At 37.6% G+C, this 24,983-nt stretch overlaps 1 protein-coding gene across 1 annotated transcript in view; it reads right to left on the reverse strand.

Annotated features, from left to right (window-relative positions):
* The window catches only part of SYNE1 (spectrin repeat containing nuclear envelope protein 1), a 261,240-nt gene that overhangs the window by 55,070 nt on the left and 181,187 nt on the right, over positions 1–24,983 (reverse strand). Inside the window, 15 exon segments of the mRNA XM_050895131.1 lie at positions 203–407; positions 1,772–1,905; positions 3,358–3,528; positions 4,267–4,422; positions 8,053–8,208; positions 10,776–10,952; positions 11,982–12,131; positions 13,343–13,525; positions 13,930–14,062; positions 15,095–15,291; positions 18,112–18,243; positions 18,698–18,871; positions 19,547–19,747; positions 21,558–21,677; positions 23,413–23,514. Coding sequence (XP_050751088.1) covers positions 203–407; positions 1,772–1,905; positions 3,358–3,528; positions 4,267–4,422; positions 8,053–8,208; positions 10,776–10,952; positions 11,982–12,131; positions 13,343–13,525; positions 13,930–14,062; positions 15,095–15,291; positions 18,112–18,243; positions 18,698–18,871; positions 19,547–19,747; positions 21,558–21,677; positions 23,413–23,514 — 2,391 coding nt within the window.

Below are 24,983 nucleotides of genomic sequence, written 5' to 3' on the forward strand. Positions count from 1 at the left end.
ATCACATGGAAAGTATGAGAAACTCATGAGATTTGGGGTAGCAGACGTAAAGCTGTCTCTCCCGTGCCTGAGACGCATCAGCAAAAAGAAATGTGTTTGTATGCAAGTTTCCAATACACCAAGTATAGAGTTTAGTAATAGAGAGCCTCTTGTGATTTTTAGCCCGCAGAGCTAAAGCTCTGCAAAGCTTAACTGAACATACATTGCAGTCTTGAATCCAAGTAGTAACTTCATCATCAGCAATGTCTTTGCTGGTGGCAGTCTTCAGGAGTTCATTGGTCTGGTCTTCCTGCTGACGGACTGTGGAAGAGCACTGCTGGTAACAGTCCTTGTACCTCTGCCACAGCTGAAGGAGGCCCTTACTGGCACGCAGCCGCTCTGCAATCTCCTGCAGAAGGTTGTTCCACCTGGTGAAGAGATTGGATGAATGATCGAAGCCTGGGAGTCCACAAGAACTATCCCTGCCCCTCTTCCTCTCTGCTGTTTCCCATGGTCTTTTGGCTTTTAAGAAGTTTGGTAATAATCAAGATCCAGACATTTGGGGGAAAAAAAAAAGAATCCAAGAAATATGTTGACAGGCTGTTCTGAACTGTCACAGAAGGTCTGATCTGTGCTACATCTTGCAAGCTGTATATTAATGTTTGAGGTCAGAGCTGGAGGGTACTCTTTGAAGTGAACCTCCTGCTATTTCCACTTAGTACAGAGCATCCATGACCGACCATGAACTGCCAGTACCAGATTCCTGCAAGGGCCTAAGAGGCCCAACACAGGTATAAACAAGAAACCATATATTCTGCTGCAATTTCCTCCCAAATCCTGACAGAATATTTAAAGTCATAAAGCTCTGTGTAACTCCCTTCTAAAATACTCCCAGAGCTATTAAAATTCTTTATACTTTTATTATCCAATTAAATATCTAATCCCCTTTTGAATTCTTAGCTCTAATGGCAACCAGAAATATGTACTTTCTCAAATGTGCTGGTATTTATCGAATTGCCTCATGATTTCCTTACTAAAGGAAATCACAATATTTTTCAATTATTATTATTATATGATAAAAATGGTGAAGTGAAAATTCCATCAGTCATCATTGAAACTGTTAAATCCTACAGTATCTTTTTTGAAATAGGATGAATAATCCCTCCTTCCACTTCCAGATTCTATGACAGGATGGACCACAGATTAAAATAAATTTGGCACGATTGTGTTTTCAAAAAAACCCCCAACTTTCCACCAAACTAGTTTTTGCTTTTGGATTCTGCCTTTCTGTAGCTTCTCTAAGTAAACTCTTACACTGGTTCTGGCCTGGATTCAAAGTTAAGGAAGCTGTTTGCCAAGCTACTGGTGCAGGCTTAGACCTTCTTGCCTGTCATGCCCTTCCTACAACTAGAAATAGCAACCTAAAGTCTGGGGAACCCGGCACATGCATAGCAAACAAAATTCTCAGACAGGATTCTCGCATTTTAAGTGCAGTATTATTTTCCACCATGGTATTTATGAATCTTGGTTGGCAGCCATGCATGGAGCAAAACTACTAACAGTAATGTCCAAAAGCTTTGCTGGAGAAAATAACGTTTCATTTATTAGTAGTAGTAAATGAGACAGTTCTGCTCCAGCCCTCGGCAAAAGGAATAACCTTGCCTGCTCCCCCAAACCCCCCAAAACATAAAATAATAAAATATAACAAAAATAGAAATTATGGAAAACTGGGTCAATGGATAAATGCAAATTTACCACTGAAAGTAAAGTTCAACACATAGTCATTTTCTACCTCATATTCACTTCTTTCAAAGTGTTGGTAAGTGTTTCAGTCACTGGTGGGTGACATTCTTTCAACAATTGATTGGTCACAGAACCAAATTTCTGTAAGCTATTTTCTTGCTTTTCCAATTCATCTTGTAGGCTCTAAAACAGACAGAAGATTAAAAAAAAAAAAAAAGATACATGAGGTAATTACAACTACATGATGTAGAAACATTTCAAAATAGTATGTATCAATTACATCACACAGGTTATGAATGCAAAACTTGATTTCATGTGTGTTTCATCTAAATAGAAGGTTGTTTAATATAAAGGCTGTTGTTAGATTCATTTGATTCAATATCAAGGTGTAGCAAAAAGTAAATTTTAACCTAATATTTTTGCAAAATGTAAAAATCTTGTAAAAGAAATTATTCTAAACAAGTACTCTTGCACAGAAAGAGTAAATGCATGGAACTGCTTCAGAAATAAAAACTTAACTGATGGAAGAAAATAAATTAAATAACATTTTCCTGTTTAGAATGAGATGAAAAAAGTAACAGCACAAAAAAAGCTTTATTCTGAAAATAAGGTTCTTGCTCTTTCACTTGTCAGTCTGAAGTACTGCTGGCAGGGAAAATGCTTCTTTTTTTTTTTTTTTTAAACCTTAAATATTTTAATGCATATTATTACAATTTGAACAGCCCAGCAAATCTCAACCTGATTAAACAGTATAGTCAAAATCTTAATAAGCAAAAAAAGTAATTTTCTGTACCTATTGCTTTACTAACTCCTCCTCTCTGACACGTAAAAAATGAAAACCTAGAAGAGTGGCTGTAAAGTGCATTGATGGATGCTCTTTAAATCTTGGTTTGAAAAATGCTGTTCGTGTTTAGGGAATTTGGCTTTATATATGTCTGGACTTCAAATCACACAAAATATTTAAATGATAATGTAACCTTAAATTTGCTGGCAAATACTAACAACACAAGTTCTTGTTACTTTAAGCATCTGGAAATGTTTGCATAATTATTTTTGATTCCAAAGACAACAACTTTCTTTGAAATAAAAGGTTATTCTATGTAACAGAACAATAATTTTAATAATTTTAAACTTAATTATTTAATTTATTTAATTAATATTAATTTATAGTTTTATAACAGGAGTCTCATTGTATTTTATGCTTTCCTTACAGTGGAAAATCACTCGAACATGTGAGTATCTCAGCTTTTGGAACATTATTTTTTTTTGATCTTTAATCTACTCCAACAACAGGGCTGGGGGGGAGGTTAAAATGTGATCTCAACAGGTGCCAGTAGCTCAGAAGCCTGATTAAAAACTTTTAATGGTTTGACAGTACGGCTCAAAATTTAAAGAACAGCATCAAAAACCTATAAAGAAAACAACTATCACCATTTTATTTTTCTGCAAAATGAAAAATGCAATGGCTATTTGATAATGTGTTCTCTTAATGTCATGTGGTTTTAGCGTGCAAGTATGTCTGTACTTCCATTTCTTATGAACCAAAATGTATAGTTATCTGCATCCATGCAATGAGGACAAAATTAATCCTTGAATCCATCCTTGGTGTGTCAAGAGGCATGGTATTCTTTTCACCTGAAGGTTATCAACTTGGACTTTCACAGCTTCCAAAGAACCAGTAAGAAGATAAAAACGGGACAAAGAATATCTGGCTTCTGTCAGGTAACTATTCAGTTCTTCATAAGCCACTTTGTAAATGCTCCACTGATCAAGAACGGATTGCAACAATATCTTCAGTTGGCTAACCTAGGAGGAGGGAGGAAGAAAAAAAAAAAGTAAATGAAAAGCATTCAAGATATTTGGTTTTTGTTTAAATTATTTCCTTCCTTTTGATCTCAGATACTACTTGTTCTACATGCCTAATCTTAAACCTGTTGGAGAATTAAGATTTTGCACAACCATCAGCTGGGCTTACACTGGGTACAGCATAAAGTTCTGCTTGATTTTATAAAGCTAGGATGGACGGGACTGAGAAGATATCAAGTCCATTCTACTTTGGTCCAAAGCAGGATCAAGAGAAATTGCTTAAGACTATGAAACACATATCCTAAGGTAGGCAAATCAGCCTATGATAGTCAGCAGAGAGGCTAGCACTAACACCCTGCATTCCTCCTGAGAAGGTGGACTGATGTTGATCAAGCTTTGGATGATGACAATTAATGCTGATCTCTTCCTTATTCTGCCAGACCTGTGTGCTTGAAAAGGTAGTTCCTTACAGATCATTTGATACCTTTCCACTAAATATCAGGAAGCATCTAAAAAGCTTCAATTACAGGAATTAAAAGCATCCTTGAAATAGGAAATATTATACACATTTTATGTGGAGTGTACACACAAACTTGGGGATGGATGGAAACAGGGACACAATTCAGAATCTCTTCCCCTACAATACAGAAGAAATCCACTAACTGCAAACTGCTAATTCTCCCTCTCCTCCATGCCCTATTCCTGGAGCTATAATTTGCCCCTTGATGATTCTTTTACCATGTGATCCAAATTGGCCCAGGAATGGTTAATTTCTTGCAGTGTATTCATAACAGCAGAAGAGACTTCTTCCTTCTTATTCTGTATCAAAGACAGACCACTCTGTTCTACATTTTCTACTTCTTTTTCCTTTGTTCTTATTGATTCTTCTAATTCCTGAAAAGAAAAAGAACATACCTGAGTTTTTTTTGTTCGTTTAATTGGCTAGATAATGCCTTGAGATAGAAAAGATGTCCATAAGCTCCTTAGTTTAAAAAATAGGAAAGTCACGCTTGCATACTTTGGCTCTTTATTCCCAAGAGAATCATAACTCATCAGAAATTTTATTTAATATTTTATGTTCCCTTTAAAGCATAGTTGTTTGTTTTTAATTTAAATAGAAGCATATCCTCTACATTAAACTTCTGTGTGATCTTCTGCTCTCATGTAAGAGTCCAAAACGCATTAAAAATAGGACAGCAGTTTGAATACATGGGAAAATTGTTGTGTGTCTCAGTTTGTCCTAGAACACTGAGAGGGCTTTTTAATTAGTCCAAAGCTGGCTCAAGCCTCTGGAAAAAACTAAATTTTGCCACCCAAGGAAAAGGACAAAATTACTTCCTAGGGAAAGATGTCAATTTGCCATGCCTTCCCACATGAAGTGGAGTCTTTATTCCTTCGCCAGGTCCCAGCAAAGACCCTTGCCCAAGGATAGCGAGCCGTCCCCTTTTCTAGGTGACAAGTTCACTGGAGTCCAGCAATGACAACAAGCAACAGACTACAGGAATTTTCCTTATTGCCTCCTCAAGGCTGCATGCCGTTGGGAAGCATTAATGAGCTCGATAGCATTTTGCACTGCTCAGTGTTCCCACACACTAACCCAAGAAAATGGGAAGACAATGAACGGTTGGCGTGAAAACAAGTGAAGAAAACAGGGCTGAGTACATAAGCACTGAGGCCATGACAACTTGTTCGTGGCTTGTTTTGCTGCTTCAGGCAAGTGCTGACTGAGTTGTTGACTTAAGATGACCCTAGATTGGTCATGGAAATGCTGATTCAAAGTTTGCCGGTTTTATCAACAAGTGAAGTGCAGAAGCTCTGGTATGTAACATTCGCTAGTCACAAAGCCTGTGATCTTCCTCATGCCTCAATAGCATGAGAATGAAGTTGCAAAACGAAGGAGAGAGGACAAGAAGACTCGATGAGGAACTGTGAGTCATATAGCACGCTCCCATAAGCTCATTCCTAGCCCGGAAACTACCTGTATCTTTTCATGGCACAGTGCAGGGAGATCCAAGAAAGTTCTGCAATGCTCTGACTCATATGGAAGCTGTGTAGCTTCAGGTAGTGCAAACACTGAGTCTGAGCAGAGGGGGGAAGTATGGCTTGTAGGCTTCAGGTCAGCACAAATTTGTGTTTACCTGTCTGGAGATACAGTAGTCAGCATGATATGGAAAGCAGACTGTGAGGTGAGAGCAATCTTGTGATGCCTCTGCATTAATTAGTACATCTTGTGATCTCAGGTTATATTTTAATTTTCTGAAGCCTTTCCTTACTGAGAGAGAGGGATCATCAGGGAAAGAAAACAACACAACAAAACTCTGGGCAAACTGAAAACCCATGTCTTTAAGTAAATTACGCTCCCTATGAATCCAAAAAACAAGTGAACCATTGCCATAACAGACCTTACATTTTAGATAGTGGGGAGAGTATTTGGAACAAAATTCTGCCCAGTCTTGCAAACACTTGCTATTAACAGAATTTATCACTGCAACACACTTTTGTCTATAGACATATATGTGAGAGCATTTTTGCTGTACTGTTTATTCTTAGCCTTTTGTTCTGTATTATTTCACATTTCTTCAAACTTCTAGCCATGACCTTCTTCCAGACTACAGCCTTGGAGTAATACATCTTTTTTTACCAGCTGACAACAAAGCAAACACTTCTAAGTTGTACATAGTGAATTTGACTTTCCAAAAAGTGGATTTTAACACTAAAAAAGGCATTTAAGTTTGTACAAGGTTGCTGCAAAATTCAGAATGTAAAACAGGCAAAAGTTTCAAATACCAAGAATAGCAAATATTTCTGGTTCTCTGTGAAAAGGGGTTTCTTTTTCATCATTTTAAACTCGTAACTGAATTAAAGACACATTACTGTTTCTGATCTGTGATGGGAAAAAATGGTTGCCTTCACTTATTAATATGACACTAGATAGCAACTAACCGGTTAATAAATATACTGCAGCTTTTGTACTAGTTGAACCGGATACCTGGGAGTATCTGATACAGTTATTTCTTAAACAATTTGTTTCTCTGCCGATCAAAGTCCTGCCATTCATAACTGGCTCCCCAAGTGTATTTGCTAACTTCCCTGACCAAAGGGAACCATAAAGGTGATAAATCAGATTCAGCTTTGAACTCCAGCCAAGCACAGCCTGCCAATTATGTCAGGCTATGCTAAATTACCCTTGCTTCAGTCGTATGGGTTTATTGTGCTGAAACCATAAAGATACCTGAATTGAAACTAAGCACTGCAACCAGCTTGAAAACTTAGGTCAAGAATTTCGGAAAAACAATAGACTTCTAACATATCTGGCCTAACCAACTATTTGCCTTTATAGAAACAAAGATGGGTTTAATACATTGGTGAATGTAGATTAAATTCTCTTATGCATTTCATTTGAATAGATTTCCAGCTGTTCTGTTTGCGAAGACTTAAAAGCTAGATCATATTCGTCCCATTCATTAAATGCACGCAGGAAAGACAGCCACACCAAGATAAACACTCTTCCCTACTCCCTTTTAAGAGGATGAGAACACCAAGATTTCGGTCGTACAGTTGTCCTGATGGAGTTTAATTACACGTTTGATCTGGTGTGAAATTTATTATTTGGTGTCTGGTAGAACAAAATACTTCTGAGCAAAAATTATCTGATGCCTGATACCATGTAGAGGCCTTGTTTATAAATTCAGAAAAATCTGTTTTACTGATACACCTATAAGCTTGAACTCTAGCCTGACAGCTCTAGAAGCAAGCTTCTAACAATTTAAATATGTGCTGTTCTGAGTAAGATGTTCAGAGTCAACTGTGATACCCTATTCACTGCTGTGTAGTCCTTGTTTCAATTTCACATGAAAAACTGAGGTGGTTCTGAACATATGTGCACTATGTATAGCTGCGCTTTGCCTCATCCCGTCTTTGCCCATCGTAATGATGATTCTCCTTCAGTCTTCTGAAAGCAAAAGGGAATCCAGCACTATTTCCTTCTCTTGACAGTTGAATATTTGAAAAAATTTGATTCCTAACACATTTTGAATAAAAGCATAAAACCTCCTTGGATTCTAGCATTTTTCTTTGAATAGTCAGGTAGAACATTTCAGGTGGAAAAAGAATGGAAAAAAAGGGGAGCGGAGGAAAGGTAGTGATAAGGCAGAAAAAACAAGTTCTGAATAGTCACGCATGGTGTTCATGACATCAAGTTCCGTAAGACTGGCTACACAGGAATGGGAACGTACTCCTTTGATGGCCTTCTAGTTCAGTATGCCTGGCATGCTTGGAAATGTCCACGCTTTAATACACAATGCAAAAAGAATAATGACTTTGGTTGCTTTTAAACATCTTTGCAACATTATTGTTCCTTCCTCCTTTCTTATTGCTTGCACTTTAGGAATGAAATCTCTCCCTCACTGAAGTGAAGAGGAGTTCTGTCACTGACTTCACTGATATGAAGTTTTCACATGGCTTCATCAAGTGTTGTTTCTAACTGCTGGAAAGAGAATATTGTTATTTATAAGGGGACATTACCTGACAGTCTTTCAAAGCATTCTGTACTGAAGCCTGGTCTCCAATTTTCTGTTGCTCTTTCAGCTTCTTCTCTTGGGTTTCAAACCAAGTTTTTAAGCACTGCACACTATTTTCATATTCTGTCCAGGATTCCTGCAGACTTTCCAACAGTTGGATCTGCAAAGAAATACGAGTATATACTTTCTCATACAATTACCTTTATTGTTGGGTCAATTAAATAAATCAGTGAAGACCAATGCTGACCAGTCCCTTCTCAGAATTCAATGCTTTCAGAATTTAAAAACAGTATATGCATTCAAATCTAAATATATCTGCTATTTGTAAAAGAGTTCATAATAAAAACCCTGCTTTATCCAGAAATAATTATATAGAGACAATATATTAAAATATTATGACACACTGAAAGAAGCTAACACTTTAGCAGAACATTTTTACGAAGTGGAATTCTTTTCAGAGATCAAGGACCTCAGGATTTCCCAAATAAAACTAAGCATGCAAACATACATTTTATATTCCTTGCTTACAACTGTGGTAAAGCAGATGAAGATTTATATTACCTCCTTTGTCAACTGACTGCTTTAAAGTTACTTAGATTTTTCCAATTGTTCTAGGTGTTATTCAATGGCAAATGAGATAGCACTCCTATTCTTAAAAAAAAAAAAAAAAAAGGCAGCATTTGAAAGTGGCAGCATTGCCATAAAAAGCATTCACATTACTGAAGACAAACTCCACTCTAGGGAATGAGCCATCTTAATTAGCTGTAATCTTAATTAGAACTGATTGAGGATGTGATGGTCGACAGCAGCCTTGGCCACAGTGATGATGAGACAGTTGTGAGTGAAGTAAGGAAAGCAAGTAGCAGAATAAAGATCCTTAGAATAGCAGACTTTGGCTTGCTCAGGTCCCATGGGAAGCTGTACTGAAGGACAAAGGAGTCCAGGAAGCTGGTTGATCTTCAAGGACAACTTCCCCAAGTCACAAAAATGACAAATCCACAGAAAGCGGATTACAAAGAATGGGCCTAGAAGCATGGCCTGGCCATGCAGGGCTGATGTTAGGAAAGCAAAATCTTGGCTGGAACTAACTAGTGAGGGACAGAAGCCCTCCTTGTTACTCTTCACAAGTACATCAGCAACTAATGGGAAACCACAGCATAGTCTGAGGTATACAGTGCCTTCTTTGCTCTGATCTTACTGACAAGGTCTCCTCTCATGCCTCCCAGATCTTCATGCCAATTAACAAATTTTGGCATACAGAGGTACTAGTCACGGTAGAGGAACAAAGAATTAGGGGCTACTTAAGTAAGCTGGACATACAAAAGTCCACAGAACCAGACAGGATGTATCTGAGGGTGTCAATGTCATTTCAAGGCTGCTGTCTATCACCTTTAAAAGGTCATGATGGTTGGAGGAAGATGCTGGTGACTGCAAAAAGGCTATACCACAAATCCTGCCAGAAGCCATTTCCACATGCATAAAGAATAAGGAGGAGGATCAAGCATGGTCTTACCAAGGGCAAATTGTGCCTGACCTAACTGATTGCCTCTGGTATGATGATATGACCGACCCTTTGGACAAGTGAAGAGTAGTAGATGCTGTTTACCTTGGCTTTTGCATGACTTTTGATATGGTATCCCATAGGGTAGCAAAATTGAGGAGACATGGGCTGGATGGGAGGTCTACAAATGAATGAACTGACAAGAGTCATCAGGCTTAAAGATCAGTGGTAAACATTTCAACATCCATCTGGCAGTCATTTACAAGATGCATCTTCAGGGTCAGTCCTGGAGTTGATATTGTTTAATACCTTCATTGATAAACCGTATGACATGATGGACTGTGCTTTCAGCAGATTCATAGATGACACTGATTTGGGAGTAGTTGATATGCTGTAGAGTAGGGCTGCCATTCACAGAAACCTCAACAAGATGGAGGAACAGGCTCATCAATCCTCATGAAATTCAGCAAAGACAAATGTAAAGTCCTGCACCTGGGACAAAAGAACCTCATGCAACAATACAGGCTGGCAGCAGGCTGGATAGAAGAAAAGGACCTAAGGGCTATGGTGGGCAATAACTTGAACATAATATATCAGCAGTGTGCATTTGTGCTGATGAAGGCCAACTGCATCCTGGGTTAGACTACTGAGAGTACACCAAGCAGGTCAAGAGAAGTGGTTCTTTCCTTCTCCTTGACACTTGTGACCCATTTTGGGCCCTCCAGTGCAAGGGAGATTGGCAAACTGGTGAATGGCCACTAAGGTCGTTAGGGGGCTGGAGCACATGACATACAAGGAGAGGCTGGCTTCATTTAGCCTGGGGAAAAGGTGGCAAAGGAAACATCTCATTGTGCTGTCCACTCTTCATAGGGAGGTATGGGGAAAATGGAGGAAGACTATTCTTGGAGATGCGTGGTAAAAGGAGAAGATATAACAGTCACAAGTTGCAACAAGGGAAACTCTGATTGAGAGCAAGGCAAAAACCTGTCCCCACAAGAGTGGTTAAGTACAGGAACGAGCTGCCCAGAGAGGTTGTGGAATCTGTCCTTGCAGATTTTCAAAACTCAGCTAAGCAAATCCCTGTACAATCTGATCTAACTGTAAAGTTAGTTCTGTTTGAGCAGGAGGTTGGACTAGATGACCTGCAGAGGCTTCCAACCATTATAATCTTATAGTTCTATGTATTTTGAAAGTTCGCTACCAAGCAGCTAAGTTTTTCTCTTTACCTTTTCTGTTATCAGGCCTTGCAGGATCTGCCAACGTCTGTTCATTGCTCCAAGCTGTTCTGCAAAATCAGTTTTGTCGCTACGTTTACTTTCAACATCCTGGCTGCTAATTTGTAGCACTGATTGGTTCACAAAGTCTACTGTCAATTGTTTGCAACTTAAATCTATCTTGAAACCCTAGTAGAAAAGAAGGGAATAAAAAACCCAAAACATAAGTACTATAGTTTCTCACCTTCCTGCAAAACAGAGGAAAAATGTTCACAAATTACAACTTTACCACAATTTAGCTAAAAGGTTTTTTAGCAATTGACCAGCAATTAAAAACATTGTCACTTTTTCCTAAATATTGAGAAATAAAGCAGTCTTTGGAATAAAGAATCTGCCTTCCTCCCGCCCGCCCCCCCCCCCAAAAAAAAGAAAAAAAAAAAAATCTTTAAATGTATTGATAGTGGTCTCAAGGATCAGATTTAAGAAAAACTGGGTATATATTAATTTTTTTCACTCTATTTAGTCTCAAAATTTTTAATACAAAAACAGATAAGATGGAAAATATTCTTACATACAAAGAAAAATAATAGCCAAGAAGTAAAGTGATTTTTCAGGAGACTAGTGAAACAAATATGACATTGAGAAGAAAGTCACTGTGTGCAGATCTATTAAAAGAGTGCTAGTGATCTAGTTAAAGAAGTGAAATTGTGTTATATCTATACTTCTCAATAGTTATCTCAAGATATAACATCTTTCATTTTTGCTTCAGATGCTGATTAAAATTATCTTGATCTGTAAATCGCTGGCCACCTTCCATTCAAGAACTGGCTACGCTTTGAGGAGAAGGTGATATTATGCAGAGAATTCATAAACCAACTTACATAAATTGCAAAGTGCTTTGTGGTTAGTGCTTTGTGGTTTGGGGTGAAAGACAGATCTAATAAGGTTTAATCATGTGCATATTGCTTTGGATTTACCTGGAAATTAAGGTAAGCATATTAAAAATTATATTCCTGCCATAACTAAACAGCAGAGTAAAAGTAACTTTGGCTTCTTTTCCACAGTATCAAATATTACCCAATTCTAACTTGTGTACAATTCTAACCACTCCACAACGTAAGGGTTTTTTTTTCCGTTAAATCACTTATACTTTACGTATGTGTATATATTTAATGGGAACAATTCAAAAGGGAAATCAATAACATTTCCACTCAGTACCTTGTACTTCTGGACATAATCCTGAATGACTTTCTGTCCTACTACATTTTTTATATTCTCTTCATCCTGCTGAATGACATTTTCCATTAGGGAAATCCAGCTCATAACTTCAGTGATAGCATGGCGAGAAGGAATTTTGTCCATCTGGAGCTGTAGAGATAACAGACTTAAAATGCATGTTGTGAAGAAAATGGATAAGAATTCTTTGCTTTGCATTACCATAGCACATTTCCTTTACCTGTTCTTATTATCATGTTATTCTACATATCACTGAAGTTTATAAAAAGAAGTTAAAAAAAAAAGGTTTTAATAGGAGATATATTGTATAACTGCATGCATCCTAATAAGAAAATATTATATTAAAGGCTTCTTATTTCCATTCTTCATTGTACAAAGAAACTGGACAAACTTAAAGGTTCCATTTCTGACTTCCTAAAGGTTCTGCATTCTCATTCCATAATTCTGTATTGGGCTTATGTAGAAGATCAACTTTAAGCTACGCTTTTCCTGTCCTTGTAAATGGCTAATGAATAGATCTATGGAAAATAATTTTATACTACTCTTCTTGTGTGGTGATTTCTAAATGGGCTAATTTTGAATAGTACCTGTTTTTTTCTTAAAAGACTCACTTTCAACATTTGATACAGTAGTGCTTGCTTACATTTAGTTACTCGGAAACATCTTCTATGACATTTTTAGGTAGATATATATATTTTGCATTGCAAGACAGTTCAGAGAACTACTGAATGACACGTGACTAAATCACGATGATATTACTAACTCTGACAGCATTCCAAATTATAAACCGAAGCAACGGCTTACACTGATAACCTCCTAGCAACTAAATACTAAACCAACTTTTAGACCAGTATAATTCTTTAACTTCAGTATTATAGCATTAAAAAACCAAAACTACACAACCAAAACCCTCCTGCTCCTACATACACCAGCAGGAACCTTGCACAATGTTTTTAGATTTATTTTGTCTTGCACACACTTGAACCCAGTCTATTCAATCTGAACAAAACCACCATCCAAACCTGACAGGGCACACGGATGTGAACTCCCTTTTCCCAAAAAGCATACCAACATGTTGAAAAACCCCTCATCTGTTCTTTGGTTAAAATTTAACAAATGTAACTGTGAAAGTCTGAAATTAACACCAATTGGTGTTAGACAGTATGGGTAGACAGGATTTGGACATAAGTGTAAGCTTTCCCACATTAAAACAGGAGTAACGTTGTTCGTATCTTGCCTCACATGGATAAATTTAGAAAGGGAGCAACTATCTCTCAAAGGCAGTGCCAACCGTATGGTCTGAATTTTCTGGAATATCAAAGGCCATCACTGGCCTTCCTTACCTGGTGCAATTTCTCTTGTACTGCTGGGATTTCTGTGAGCAGCTCTGTCCACTGACTATCAATGTGAGACAATCCTGCACGCAATGCTGCTGTATCCACCTTCTTCAGCCTGAGGAGCTGGTTCCCAGTACTCAGGACAGAAGATTTCTGTGATGATTTAGCATCCACTTCTTTTGAAAACTCCTGCAAGCAGAATCATTTTTGTGGAAATAATCAACTACTTGTTTATTGCACTTAAAGCTTTACTTCAGAAAGCTAAGAATATCCTCCCTTCCCTTTAAAAAAGTGTACTTTCTATTAGTGTTTACCAGCTATACTTCAGACCAAGTGAGAACAAAAATTGTTTTCAGTCATAAAACCATTTTCTGTTTTCAGAATCATCAAGCTTTACAATCATTGCATATAGCAAAGGAATGCTTAATGTGCATACACACCAGTTTTTTGAGGGACAGCTCACCTACAGAAGCAGATTTTTTTTTTTGCATACTCACTACTTCAACGATGAGAAAAAGTATAACCATATGATTGCTCAACTGTTTATTTGCAATTGGAGAGAAAAAGGTGTCCTAGGTCCATGAATGACTTACCAAAAATGAGTTCAGGTGGTCTCTGACTGTTTCCAGTTCCTGAGGAACTGTCAAAGACTGCTGGCTCCAAAACTCAAGTCGCTCCTTTGCAGATTGTAACCAATGTGTCAATTCATTTGATTCACTCTGATACCTGTAAAGATGTTTAAAGAAAACTAAAACAGTCATCGCCACTTCTTGCCTCCAACTGAGCAGTCTCTCCTCCATGTGTTAGAGGAAGATACTGTATGCCAGATTTAAAATAAAAATAAAAATATTCTCTTTCCTTTATCAAATTTCAGAAAAACATGATTTAATTTTAAAGACAGGCATGATATCAGGAAGCTCTTATTTTAGCCATTACACCCACAATTCCTAACAGTGCCTTCATTTTGCCTCTTAGGAAAAACCAAGTTTAATGAAGGACTAGTAACTAGGTTACAAATCTGTTTGGGCAAGCTGTAATAGCACCCCACACACATAAAAAGATTTTTGCTTTCCATTAGAAGGCTCAATCTTCCAAAAGCTTTACCACAAGGTATCTCAGAGCAGAAATTAATTTTTTTTTTCAGAAACTATCTCCATATCATCTCATATGCCAAGCAACTAATGAGATGTCAGAATAAGAGTGTCTCCACATAATCTTTATGCATATAAACCTTTTATGTATCTCTCTTGAAAGGCTAGTGAGCCAACAAGCCAGGGATATTATGAATAGTGGACAAACCTTAGAGAATTCATTTCAAAAGTAGCATATGAACATTAGTAAAGGCAGCTAAAAGCTCCCTTCCATATATGCAATGACACCAACCCACAAGAACCCAGCAGTGGCAATGCCCCTACCAGAACATGCTGAGGCTACTCATGCTACCTAGCAAAGCACACACCCTTTCTCATCAATCTGTATGCACACGGGGCTTCTAAATTAGTCATCTAAATAAGATATCTTCTGACTTCCTCCCACCAGCTGTTATCTGGTACATGTTTTATTGCAAATGAGAGAGTATGATAGCACTTCCATGGAACAGAAGTAGGATATTGTAGAGTAGTCAAACTAACACATACATCTCAAAGTACTTTCTTTTAAATGTTGAATCTAATAGTTCTGGGCTCAGAATGACTTTGACCTGAAGAGCGCAGGTGAAGAAGTTTATACTGTCCATTACATCAGTCCTTGATGCATTACCTTGTCCAGTGCTTCAGTATTGTCTCCAGCCTGTGAAGCTCCTTGGTAACCTTGCTGGTGTTACTTAACCAGTGTTCTCCTAGTTGGTTCAGTTGACTTTCGAGATCTGAGCAGCTAACAGAAAAAAGGAGTCTTTTCCCATCATCTAGCACTTGGTATAATTTAGGTTGGTATTCAGTCAGGCTAGATCTCAGGTGCTGTAATGACAGAGGAGATGGTTAGATAGCTCTGCAGGTCTCTGGTATGACACTTTCTCAACATTTAGTTTTCTTTTATTGCATTTTGTAGCATATCCAACATCACCACAGCACATCACATTTTTTCCCTCTGCTCCAGCTCTAGAACTCCCTGAGAACCATCATGCAGATAACCTGCTCAAAATCTGAACATGCTGTCACAAAACCTCTCACTTCAATATGTCTGTTGATACCTCCTTATGATGAACTCCTCCTTGGTGTAGACATTTTACACTTGAAAAGAACAATTTCAAAAGAATCTTTGTGGGGCAACGTAATTTCTGAGAGAAATTGATTAAAATGTCAGAACTTAATCTACCATCAGCTGAAACCTCTACTGCAATGAAAGTTAAAGGTGTCCAATATCAAGTTATTAACAGTGGCCACTCTTCAGCCCTTTCAATGCCTATCTTCAGCTCTTTGGTCATCTAACTCTTCTTTTACTGATCTACCCTCCTACTATCCATGGCTACAAAAAAGAAGATCACCCCACCCATCCAAGTCCCTGAACACAGAAGCCAATTGTTATGGCACAAGAAAGTAAAAAAGGTACTGAAAAAGGAAAGGCTCTTAATACTCTTACCCTGAATCCAGTCTGGAGCAGAGACAGATTTCATTTAAATGGTGACTTGTGGATGGGTAAAGAATTTGTATACGTGGGCAAATCTACCTGCCAAATTCCACTATAATTACACAAAATGGTATGGATTTTAAAAACATCTGTATATTTGACTAAACTTGAGCACAAAATGTACGTGCATTCTCATTTTTCAGTTCTGCCGAAACTAATCTGAAGATAAAGTATACAAAACTACCAGTCTTATGATGTACATAAACTTTCTATCGCTCTTCTTTTCTCTTTCACATAAGTAGAGCTCTAATAACTCAATGGAATTTTATATTTATATATGTGTGTGTACTTACATATAATATATATACACAAATAAATGTATAACTCCTAGAGTGTAGCATAAAAAATTCTAAGATAGTAATAAATTAATTATGATGGCTTTTTAACCTAAATGTGGCCACAGGGAAAGAAAAAAAAAAGTATTAAAAGTTATGCCATAGCAGAGTCTGAGAATCTGGATTTGAATAACCTAATTTATGTAACTGACAAGAGGAACAAAAGAGGAAAACTAATTTAGGGTGAGGACCAACACAAACAATGCCTAGCATTAAACAAAACGAAAAATAAAACCCACACACAATAGATTGCTTAAGTTCACCTCATACCATTGCAAAAGCAGAAAGCTGTCTGGTAAAAGAACAATATACGTAACAAATTCAGAGTAGACAAGAAGTCAATTTGCAAGAAAAATTTGGCAGATATTCTTCTGTAAAACAAAACAAGAAAACAAAAAAAACCCAACCAAAGTGTCTGGTATATAACGAGACAAAGACAAAACACTAGACCAGAATTCTCTTTTTGAGAACAGACCAAAAAAACAGGATGTGGTAGAAAACCTATGTTTAAACTACTAGTTCTTGTTGCATTTGAGGAGGAAGGCAACTCGGGGAATCTCAGTTTGTTCAGCCTCACCTTGCTCTCTGGAAAGATCATGGACCACATCCTCTTGGAATCCATTTTCAAGGCCAAAAAGGACCAAAAGTTAATCAGGAATATTCAGCTTGGATTCACTAACTTGACAGCCTTTTATGACAAAATTACTGTCTCTGTGGATGAGACTGACTTCAGTATGGCCTTTGACACTGTCTCCCACACGACCCTCCTCTGGAAGTGGGGAGAATGCGGGCTGGATAAATGGACTGTTACATGGGTTGAAAACTAGCTGCATTACCAGTCTTAAACACTAGTGATCAACAGCTTGATGTCTGGCTGGCAGACTGTAATGGGCAGAGTACTCCAGAGATTGTTGATATTTGAGCCCAAACATCTTCAACATCTTCATTAATGGCATGGATGATGACAGAGAGCGGTCCCTCAGTAAATTTGTGGATGACACTAACGTAGGGAGAGTGGTTGAGACAAAAAATGGCAGACTTAGTCCAGAGACACTTTGATAAACTTGAGGTTGGAGGCAGCAAAAACCTTAGGAGGCTGAACAAGAAGTGCAAATTCTGTGCCTTGGGTAGACTAACCCTGTTTCTCAGTACAGGCTAGGAAGGGAACGGCTAGTGTATTTAACCTGGCATCTTCCATAACCAAGACATCATGAAAAAGGCAAGTCAGAGCACTGGTCTGCATTAGGACTGTGAACAACCGACTTAAGTTATTATTCTCATCTACGTGGTGCTTATGAGGCCACATCTAGTGCATCTGATTCTGCTCTGCCCCCACCTCCCACTGAGTTCAAGAAGGAAGTAGCCAGGGTCTGGTGTAGAGCTATTAAGATGTTTAGGGACCTAGAGCACATGTCCTTTAAAAAGAGGCTGAGGGAGGCGTGCTTGTTTTAGATTGACAAACAGGAGGCTAAGGGCCAGTCTAATAAAGGCCTACAACTATTTGGAGTAGAATTAAAAAGATGATAGAGGTAAATGCTCCTCAGTAATGCCACACAATATAAAAAGGACAATGGTGACAAGCTGAAAGTTGAAGGTTTAGATTGGGCATTATAAAAAACCTTTTCAGTAGGAAGTGGTGCAGCACTGCAATTGGTCCCCAGCTCGGCTGTGGGATCTCCATCTTCTGAGGTTTCCAAAGCCGTTGCCAATCCAGCCTATGGCAACTGTCCTGCTTCAAGTGGGAGACTGGACTAGATGGCCTTCAGAGGTCCCTTCATCCAACTTTTTCATAAAGAATGTCTAAAAAGCACCAACCTGAAAAAGTGTAATCCGGTCTGTAAGCCTGTCCTCCGTCTCTTCCACCAAACCAACAGTGGGGATGTTACCTTCAACAGACTCCAGCTGTCTGGTAAGTTCCTGGTAATCTTCATCCAGACGCATCCAGGTCTGCAAGCACAAATTATCCATGTATATGGTGAATATTGAATCTGGGTATCTGGGTATCTAGAATTTTTATTACTTGCTTTCTCGATCTGAAATCCTGTAGCTGCATGGTTGCGAATGTACAGAAATAACAGTACAAATGTCCAGTGAACCTATAATAAGACATCATCTCTGTGTCAAGCTCAGCTTTTGGTTAGAACACATGGATAAAGATGCCATGTTCTCTTTGTCAGCTAAATTTAAGCAACTCTTTTAAATTTAGAGGAACACAACTTGTGTCACCTGAAGGTCACAACAGTTAAATAGCAAAGATTACACGCAGTCTATCAGTGTCTTGTGTGTATGACAAAAGGGACTGATGTCCATCAATTGTGTCCAAGCACAGGAAATCAACATTATAGAATATCCTGGTGGTTGATCACAACGACAGTACAGAAAAGACCACAGAAATTCTCACCTCTAGAATGTATTCCAGCTCCACACCTCGTTTATGAGCCAGCTTTAATACAGCTGAAGCTTGTGTCATTAGCTCTGAATGTGACTGAGTTTCCTTCAAGAGGGCAAAGCTACTCATCTTTCTAAAGAGTGTTTCTGTCAGGATCATGTGAGACTCCAGCCCCTGAAAATATTCCTGAGAAATTTGGGTGTGAGGGAGAGTGTAAAGAGAGAATAGAAAAGAGGAAGTGCAATCGTTACTCAATTCATTACCAATAAAACAACATTTTAAGACAATAGCAGTACAATCAAGTATCTGTAGACATAGAATTAGGTAAACTTTTCACTCCACCTACATCTCACAAAATCCAACACACAATTTAAAAAGGACAATGGCCTTTTTAAAGAAAGAGGTCGTCCTTTCCATGCAAATTCCATCCTAACTCTCATTCCATAAACAAAAATAGCTTAAATCAGATATACACCACCAAAAAATTCTGCCTAATAAAAAAATGTGGAAAGTCTTGTTATATTTTGTGGGTGCTATTAGCAAATGTAAATTTTTGTTGGAAAAAAATGGAGTGGTGGATGAAATTTCTATGTAGCATGACAGGACAAGAATAGGAACTTGTTAGAATAAGGAAGAAAATGCGATCTACCTGGGTTCACCTTCAACAGAGCAGTTGAAAGTCATTCAGTCACAATAGTTCATTGATTCCAATTTAAAATACAGTAAGTTTTAATACATCCTGATTTAATACTGGCCCACCATTCTGAAAAGCTCCTGAACCTTTAGGAACAGAAGGTTATCAATTTGCTGCGTATAAGCTTACAGTCACGATTAGTCCTGAAATATGTCACAGTTTCTTACCTTATGTTTGTCAAGTAGCAATCGAACCTCTTCCTTAGAAGCAACAATCATTTTCTGGTCACCAGCCATCTTTTCTTGGCCTGTTTCTACCAAGTCAGCCAGGTCCTGCAAAGCCTGTTCATACTGGCTCTTAAGAGCCAGATTCTGATTCAGGTCACTCCGTCTGGATTCAATGATCATCATCAGCTCATCATACTTATCCTTAGGGGCAAAGAGCAGCAATGGTGATTGTTATTTCACACCTTACACATGTCTTTCTAGGAGTAACCTTACTGTCCCTGCATTCCTCTGTGAATACTAGCAGAATAACATCTATTCCCAGCTCAAAAAGACTGTGCAGATATACTGACTTCATTGATGAATTAACAACTCACCATTTAGAGAGACAAAAAATAAGCAAGACCTGCAACTCTTTCAAGTGCACACATTCAGGAACAAAGTTAGCAGAATCCCAAAGGCTTGCTTTAAGTAGCAAAGGAGTAGGGTGATTGGGCTTAAGTCATCAAAAACCAGACTACTGTGTGGCTACCGCACACTGCAGATGCTGTTTACATTTTGCTTGTTATAACGCAGAGGGTTGGATGGACTCCATCATGGCTACAGACTATAGGCATCTCAAAGCCAGATTTGTTTCCCTCTCCTGCCCCAGTAGCTTACTGTTACAAGCAAGATACATACAACTTGTAGTAAAAACCAAACCAAGCCTAAAATAGCAATATACTTCACATAGAACAGTAAAGTGTAGAAAAAGTGCAGTGTGTATTTCAGTGTGCCCATACCTTCAAATTACAAAACGAGCCAAAAGGAAGAATCTCATCAGTTCCTGTGTGCTATTACTTACCTTGTATACCTCAGCCATAAAAGTGAGAACAACCTACAGGTGCTTTTCTTCACCTGAACAGGATTACTTTCTTGTTTTGTTTTTGAGAATTGTATTCTCAGAACATACGTCTGACCATCAGGATAAGCCCATACTTTTGATCAAGACAAGACATCCAGAAACTAATAAACCAAAACATCTCTATGACCATCCAGTGCTACAGCAAAGTACCCACCCTCAGACTGCATCCGGCTCTCCTAGCTTTAAAGAGAAAATTGTGAGAAGTGCAACTGTCAAAAAAGCAAAAGGAAGGCTTTGCTAAAAACTGAAATCAAGGGGAGGGGGAAATCTACATGTACTCTGACAGCAAAGAAAAGCAGAAGGCTCTAAGACCAGAAGGATAAAGAACCGGGCAAAAGACACATTTGCACAAACTCTTTGTCATTCATTTTTAATTGAGATCACTGTTTTGTTGGCTTAATAAGTTTATGGTTCAGTTTCAGCTATTTTCTTTGCTTCCAATTTATTATTATGTCATTATAAAGGGTAAAATTCAGTCATAAACGTTCTCCTTGATCTTTCCTTAAGCATTCCCCAGCCTCAGCACCAAACTGCTCACAAACGAGTTCCAACAGCCTTACAGAAGTTCTGGATCAATTGCCCACATGTATCTATCAAGATGGAGTCCTACTACTTAGGTGTGTTCAAAACCAAGTCTAACTGAAAGTATGCAGAACATGAGAGGTGTTGTAGTAAAAGCAGAACATTTCCAGTTTCAGGTCACACTTAGCTATCTATCCCCTTTCATCCCCCTCCTTTTTTTTAAATGACAGACGTGAAAGAGAACTAAACCCCAGATCATGAGACACTGGTGAGAACAGGGGTCAACCTTCAGCAGACATTTATGTTTACATGCTTAACTTTATCTGTTTGAACAGGGAGTCACTAAAAGCTGAAAGAAAACATGTTTTTATGTGTTTTTATGATTAATACTGCTAATAATAGAGATGTTAGAAAATCTGAAAATGCAAAAGTAGAAAAACTAGGTGGATCAGAGAGAAAATAATCTTTTATACACACTGGAATACTTTTAAATATGCTTTCCTAAACTGCCTTATGAACAATAAAAAGGAGCATACTAATACCTTTGCTATCACCAGACAGGTCTAGGATGGAACTTACAAACCATACCTGGATCTTAGACAGCTCTTGCACAGAAGGTTGGTCAATTTGTAGGTTGTCTACACACTTCTTTAATTCATTGATTCCAGCATCTAGTTCCTTCAAACCTTCTTCTGCCTGCAGTATGACCTGTATTTGAAAATTACATCATTTAGCTTGAAGGTTTAATAACAGTACTGTAGCTGCCATATGGCAATATTCTTTTCTGTTTTCTGCCAGAAGTATTAATCAGTCCTTCAATCTGCTGAAATTTTAAAGGATACTATAAAGAAAAAGTATTAATTCAAAGTTGGGAGAGCCCAGCTTGTTTCTTAGAGTTGAATACAATATGGCATTATTATTTTTTTAATAACAAGCTGGTTTAGTATCATACACTATTTCATACCAAACTTTGCTGTGAAGTTCCATGCTTTTAATTATATAGGACAGGCACAAAAGGGCTGTTAGTTGTTCTAACACCATCTTTTAAAGCATTCTTTTTATTAACACTCATTCCTGTCATATTTGAGCACCAATCAAACAACCATCACAGCGGAAGACATGCATGATAGCAAAGAGCTGTGCATAGTTCCCTTTCAGGACCAGCATAGGGCCAAAATTACTGTCAAGGAAAAAGACTTGTACATTCCCTTTTGCACTTGGAAAACTACAACTTAAGAACACAGGTTGGTATTTGCAAGTGTACACAGGTGATGACTTTTTTCAACGGAAACTACAAGCTTTCCTAGGTCTTTGAACCTAGGAGTCTCTGCTGAAGTAATGCATGCAAGCTATGACAAAGTTAAAAGCACAAGGTAGACTCCTGTAGTTAAAGTCCTTTGTTAAGGCCCTTTCTTGGAAACTGCCTATGCAAATATGCTTAAACTATATATGTGAGTAGAACTCCTGACTCCCAGTAATGCGGAGTACGCACAATACAGTCACTAAACTTACAGTTCATGCAGGTAAGTTACCTGGCTGATTAAGGGCCTTATTTCTACTTTCCCAATCACATCTTGAACAAACAGCAATGCTTTTAAATTTTAATGTTTTATCAGCCAAGGTAGATGTTCAGAAACAAAGCAATTCAGTTGCTTTTGTTACCACATTGTTTTCCTACTTGGTAGTTAAATTAACCATACAGAAGATAAATTTTTCCCAATCTCTTGCATCGTGGAAGACAGAAAAGAAAGACACGGAGCGCGAGCTCTCTTATTCACACAGGAGACTTAAAATTCCTTCAAAACTTAATTATCAGGTATATAAAGCCCAGTATTTTTGTTTAGCTGAAGGATAAGTCTCTTCCTCTCAGTCACCTGCTGGCACCAGACATCAGCAGCTCTTGGGTAACAAGAAACATCTGTAGAAAGTAGCCCATAGCATACTTCATTCACTTTTCTCATTGGTAAAACAGAAACCAGGAAACAGGATATGTTTTGTCCTATTAACAACTAATTATTCATCAGGCAATTCCTGATAAAGAAAAAACAATTATTACCTTAAATTAAAAGGAATAACAGTCAAGATATTACTATAAACCAGTGCAGAAGAAAGTGCCTTTGGTTTCTAATAAAGGGTAATAGCCAAACAATTTAGCCAAACTTTAGACTTTTTTTTGGTTCATTAAAGTTTTCTTTCTTTCAAATACTGCCCAGTGTACACATAACTAGGTCAGCTGGGGAGATAAGAAAGACATTTTGTGTTGGTTTTTTTTTTTCAATTTATAAACATGTGTAGTACATTCTTGGAAGTACTCATTTTCATATACTTTATGTGAACACATATGTTCTCCCATAAAAAGCAACTGTTCTCTACAATCCATTTATACTTTGAATAGAAACTTTACCTCTTCCCTCCTCCTCAAGTAATAGACATTTGGTAATACCTGCATTTGTTCTGTTTCTGGTCTCTCAGCTGCCTCTGCTAGTTTCTGTAGAACTAAATATTTGTTATCAGCCACTGACGTAAACAGGAGCTTCAGATCATTCTACAGGAGACAACAACAAAAAATTATAGCCAATCACAGCACAAACCAACTGAACAATATTTTATATTCCAAAAAGTTTAAAGCATTACAATGTCAGCACTAAGGCATAAAATCTATTCAAAATTGGAAGCATCATAATTAGCCAATGCAAAACATTTAACATTGCTGAAAATCCATAACTGGATATATATAAGCTAAAGGCTAAAGCAACTCCTATGCAAAACATAACCTGTGAACACACTTCTGCTTTTGCCTTCCAATTAGATAATTAATTAGCAAGGGTCATTAGCTTAATTTAACAAAAATATTTTATTCTTGTGTAGTTTATTAAACCACATATGCTTGTAAACAAGCTAGGTTCTACTTTTTAAGGCAAGCTTTTTTCATTACAAACTTGAGCAAATACAACAAAGAAGTAAACAAGGCTTCATCACATTACAGGGCTAACTACCATTACAACTGTTAGAGTACCTTATCAGACTAGACACATAAATATTACTTAACAATTTTGCCAGGCTACAATCAAATATTCTTTTTTTTTATGCATTCATCCCAACAGAAAATTATCAGCACATTTTTCTAAGACTTTCAGCATTATGTAAGGGGTGCATTACTGATTTTTTGTTTGTTTGTTTTTGCATACAGTAATTCTTTTAAATACTAAATATCTCTGGTATAACAACAATGCACAGGATTCTAATCAACTTGTGTGCTTTCTTCAGCAAAGGAAGGCCTTTCATTGAAAAATGTTGAATATATTTTTTCTTCCTATCTACTGCAGAGGAAAGGTTATGGAGTTTGGAAAGAAATCCTGTAGTAACAATCTATGAAATGATGATCCTAATCTAAAGACACCAGGAATCTATTTTCCATTTTTTTGTTGTAATTTATGTTTTTTCATTAAACCGAAACCATACTGGAGGCTTTATATGATAATAATAGGAGAGGAGGTAGAGATAAAGTAAGATCTGAAAGCATTTCTGAACTCTGTTTGGAAAGATTTCTAAAAGCACACATTTCTCCACTTCATTTTTTCTGCTTTGCTCAATACAGATGGCTTGAGATACAAGCTCTTATAGAGTAACGGGATGGGTTAAAGATGGTCAGAAAGGTGGGAATCAGTATTATGTTTTCTACCCTATCTCAGCTAATAAAAACAGTGTACTCTATTATTTATGAAATTATAAAATGTATAGAGTGGAACTCTAAAGTTGCTTTTTGTCCTTTGAGAACAGTATTCAACAATTTCCTTTTATGCAATGCCAGCAGGGTGAGAAAGCATGGGATGAATGATCACTTTACAATAATTACAGGAGTTGCAGAAGGCTTCTTAAATTTTGGATCATGTTTTGGGTGCCAAGTTTTGCATAGCCTAAGAAGAAGTTTGATTTTTCAATAAAAACCTATGACAACCTTGTTCTTCTGATTTGGTACCAAAAATTCTCATTGCTTTGAGAATCATATCCTTT

This window comes from Gymnogyps californianus, chromosome 3, assembly GCF_018139145.2.
Source record: "Gymnogyps californianus isolate 813 chromosome 3, ASM1813914v2, whole genome shotgun sequence".
NCBI classification, from domain to species: Eukaryota; Metazoa; Chordata; class Aves; order Accipitriformes; family Cathartidae; genus Gymnogyps; species Gymnogyps californianus.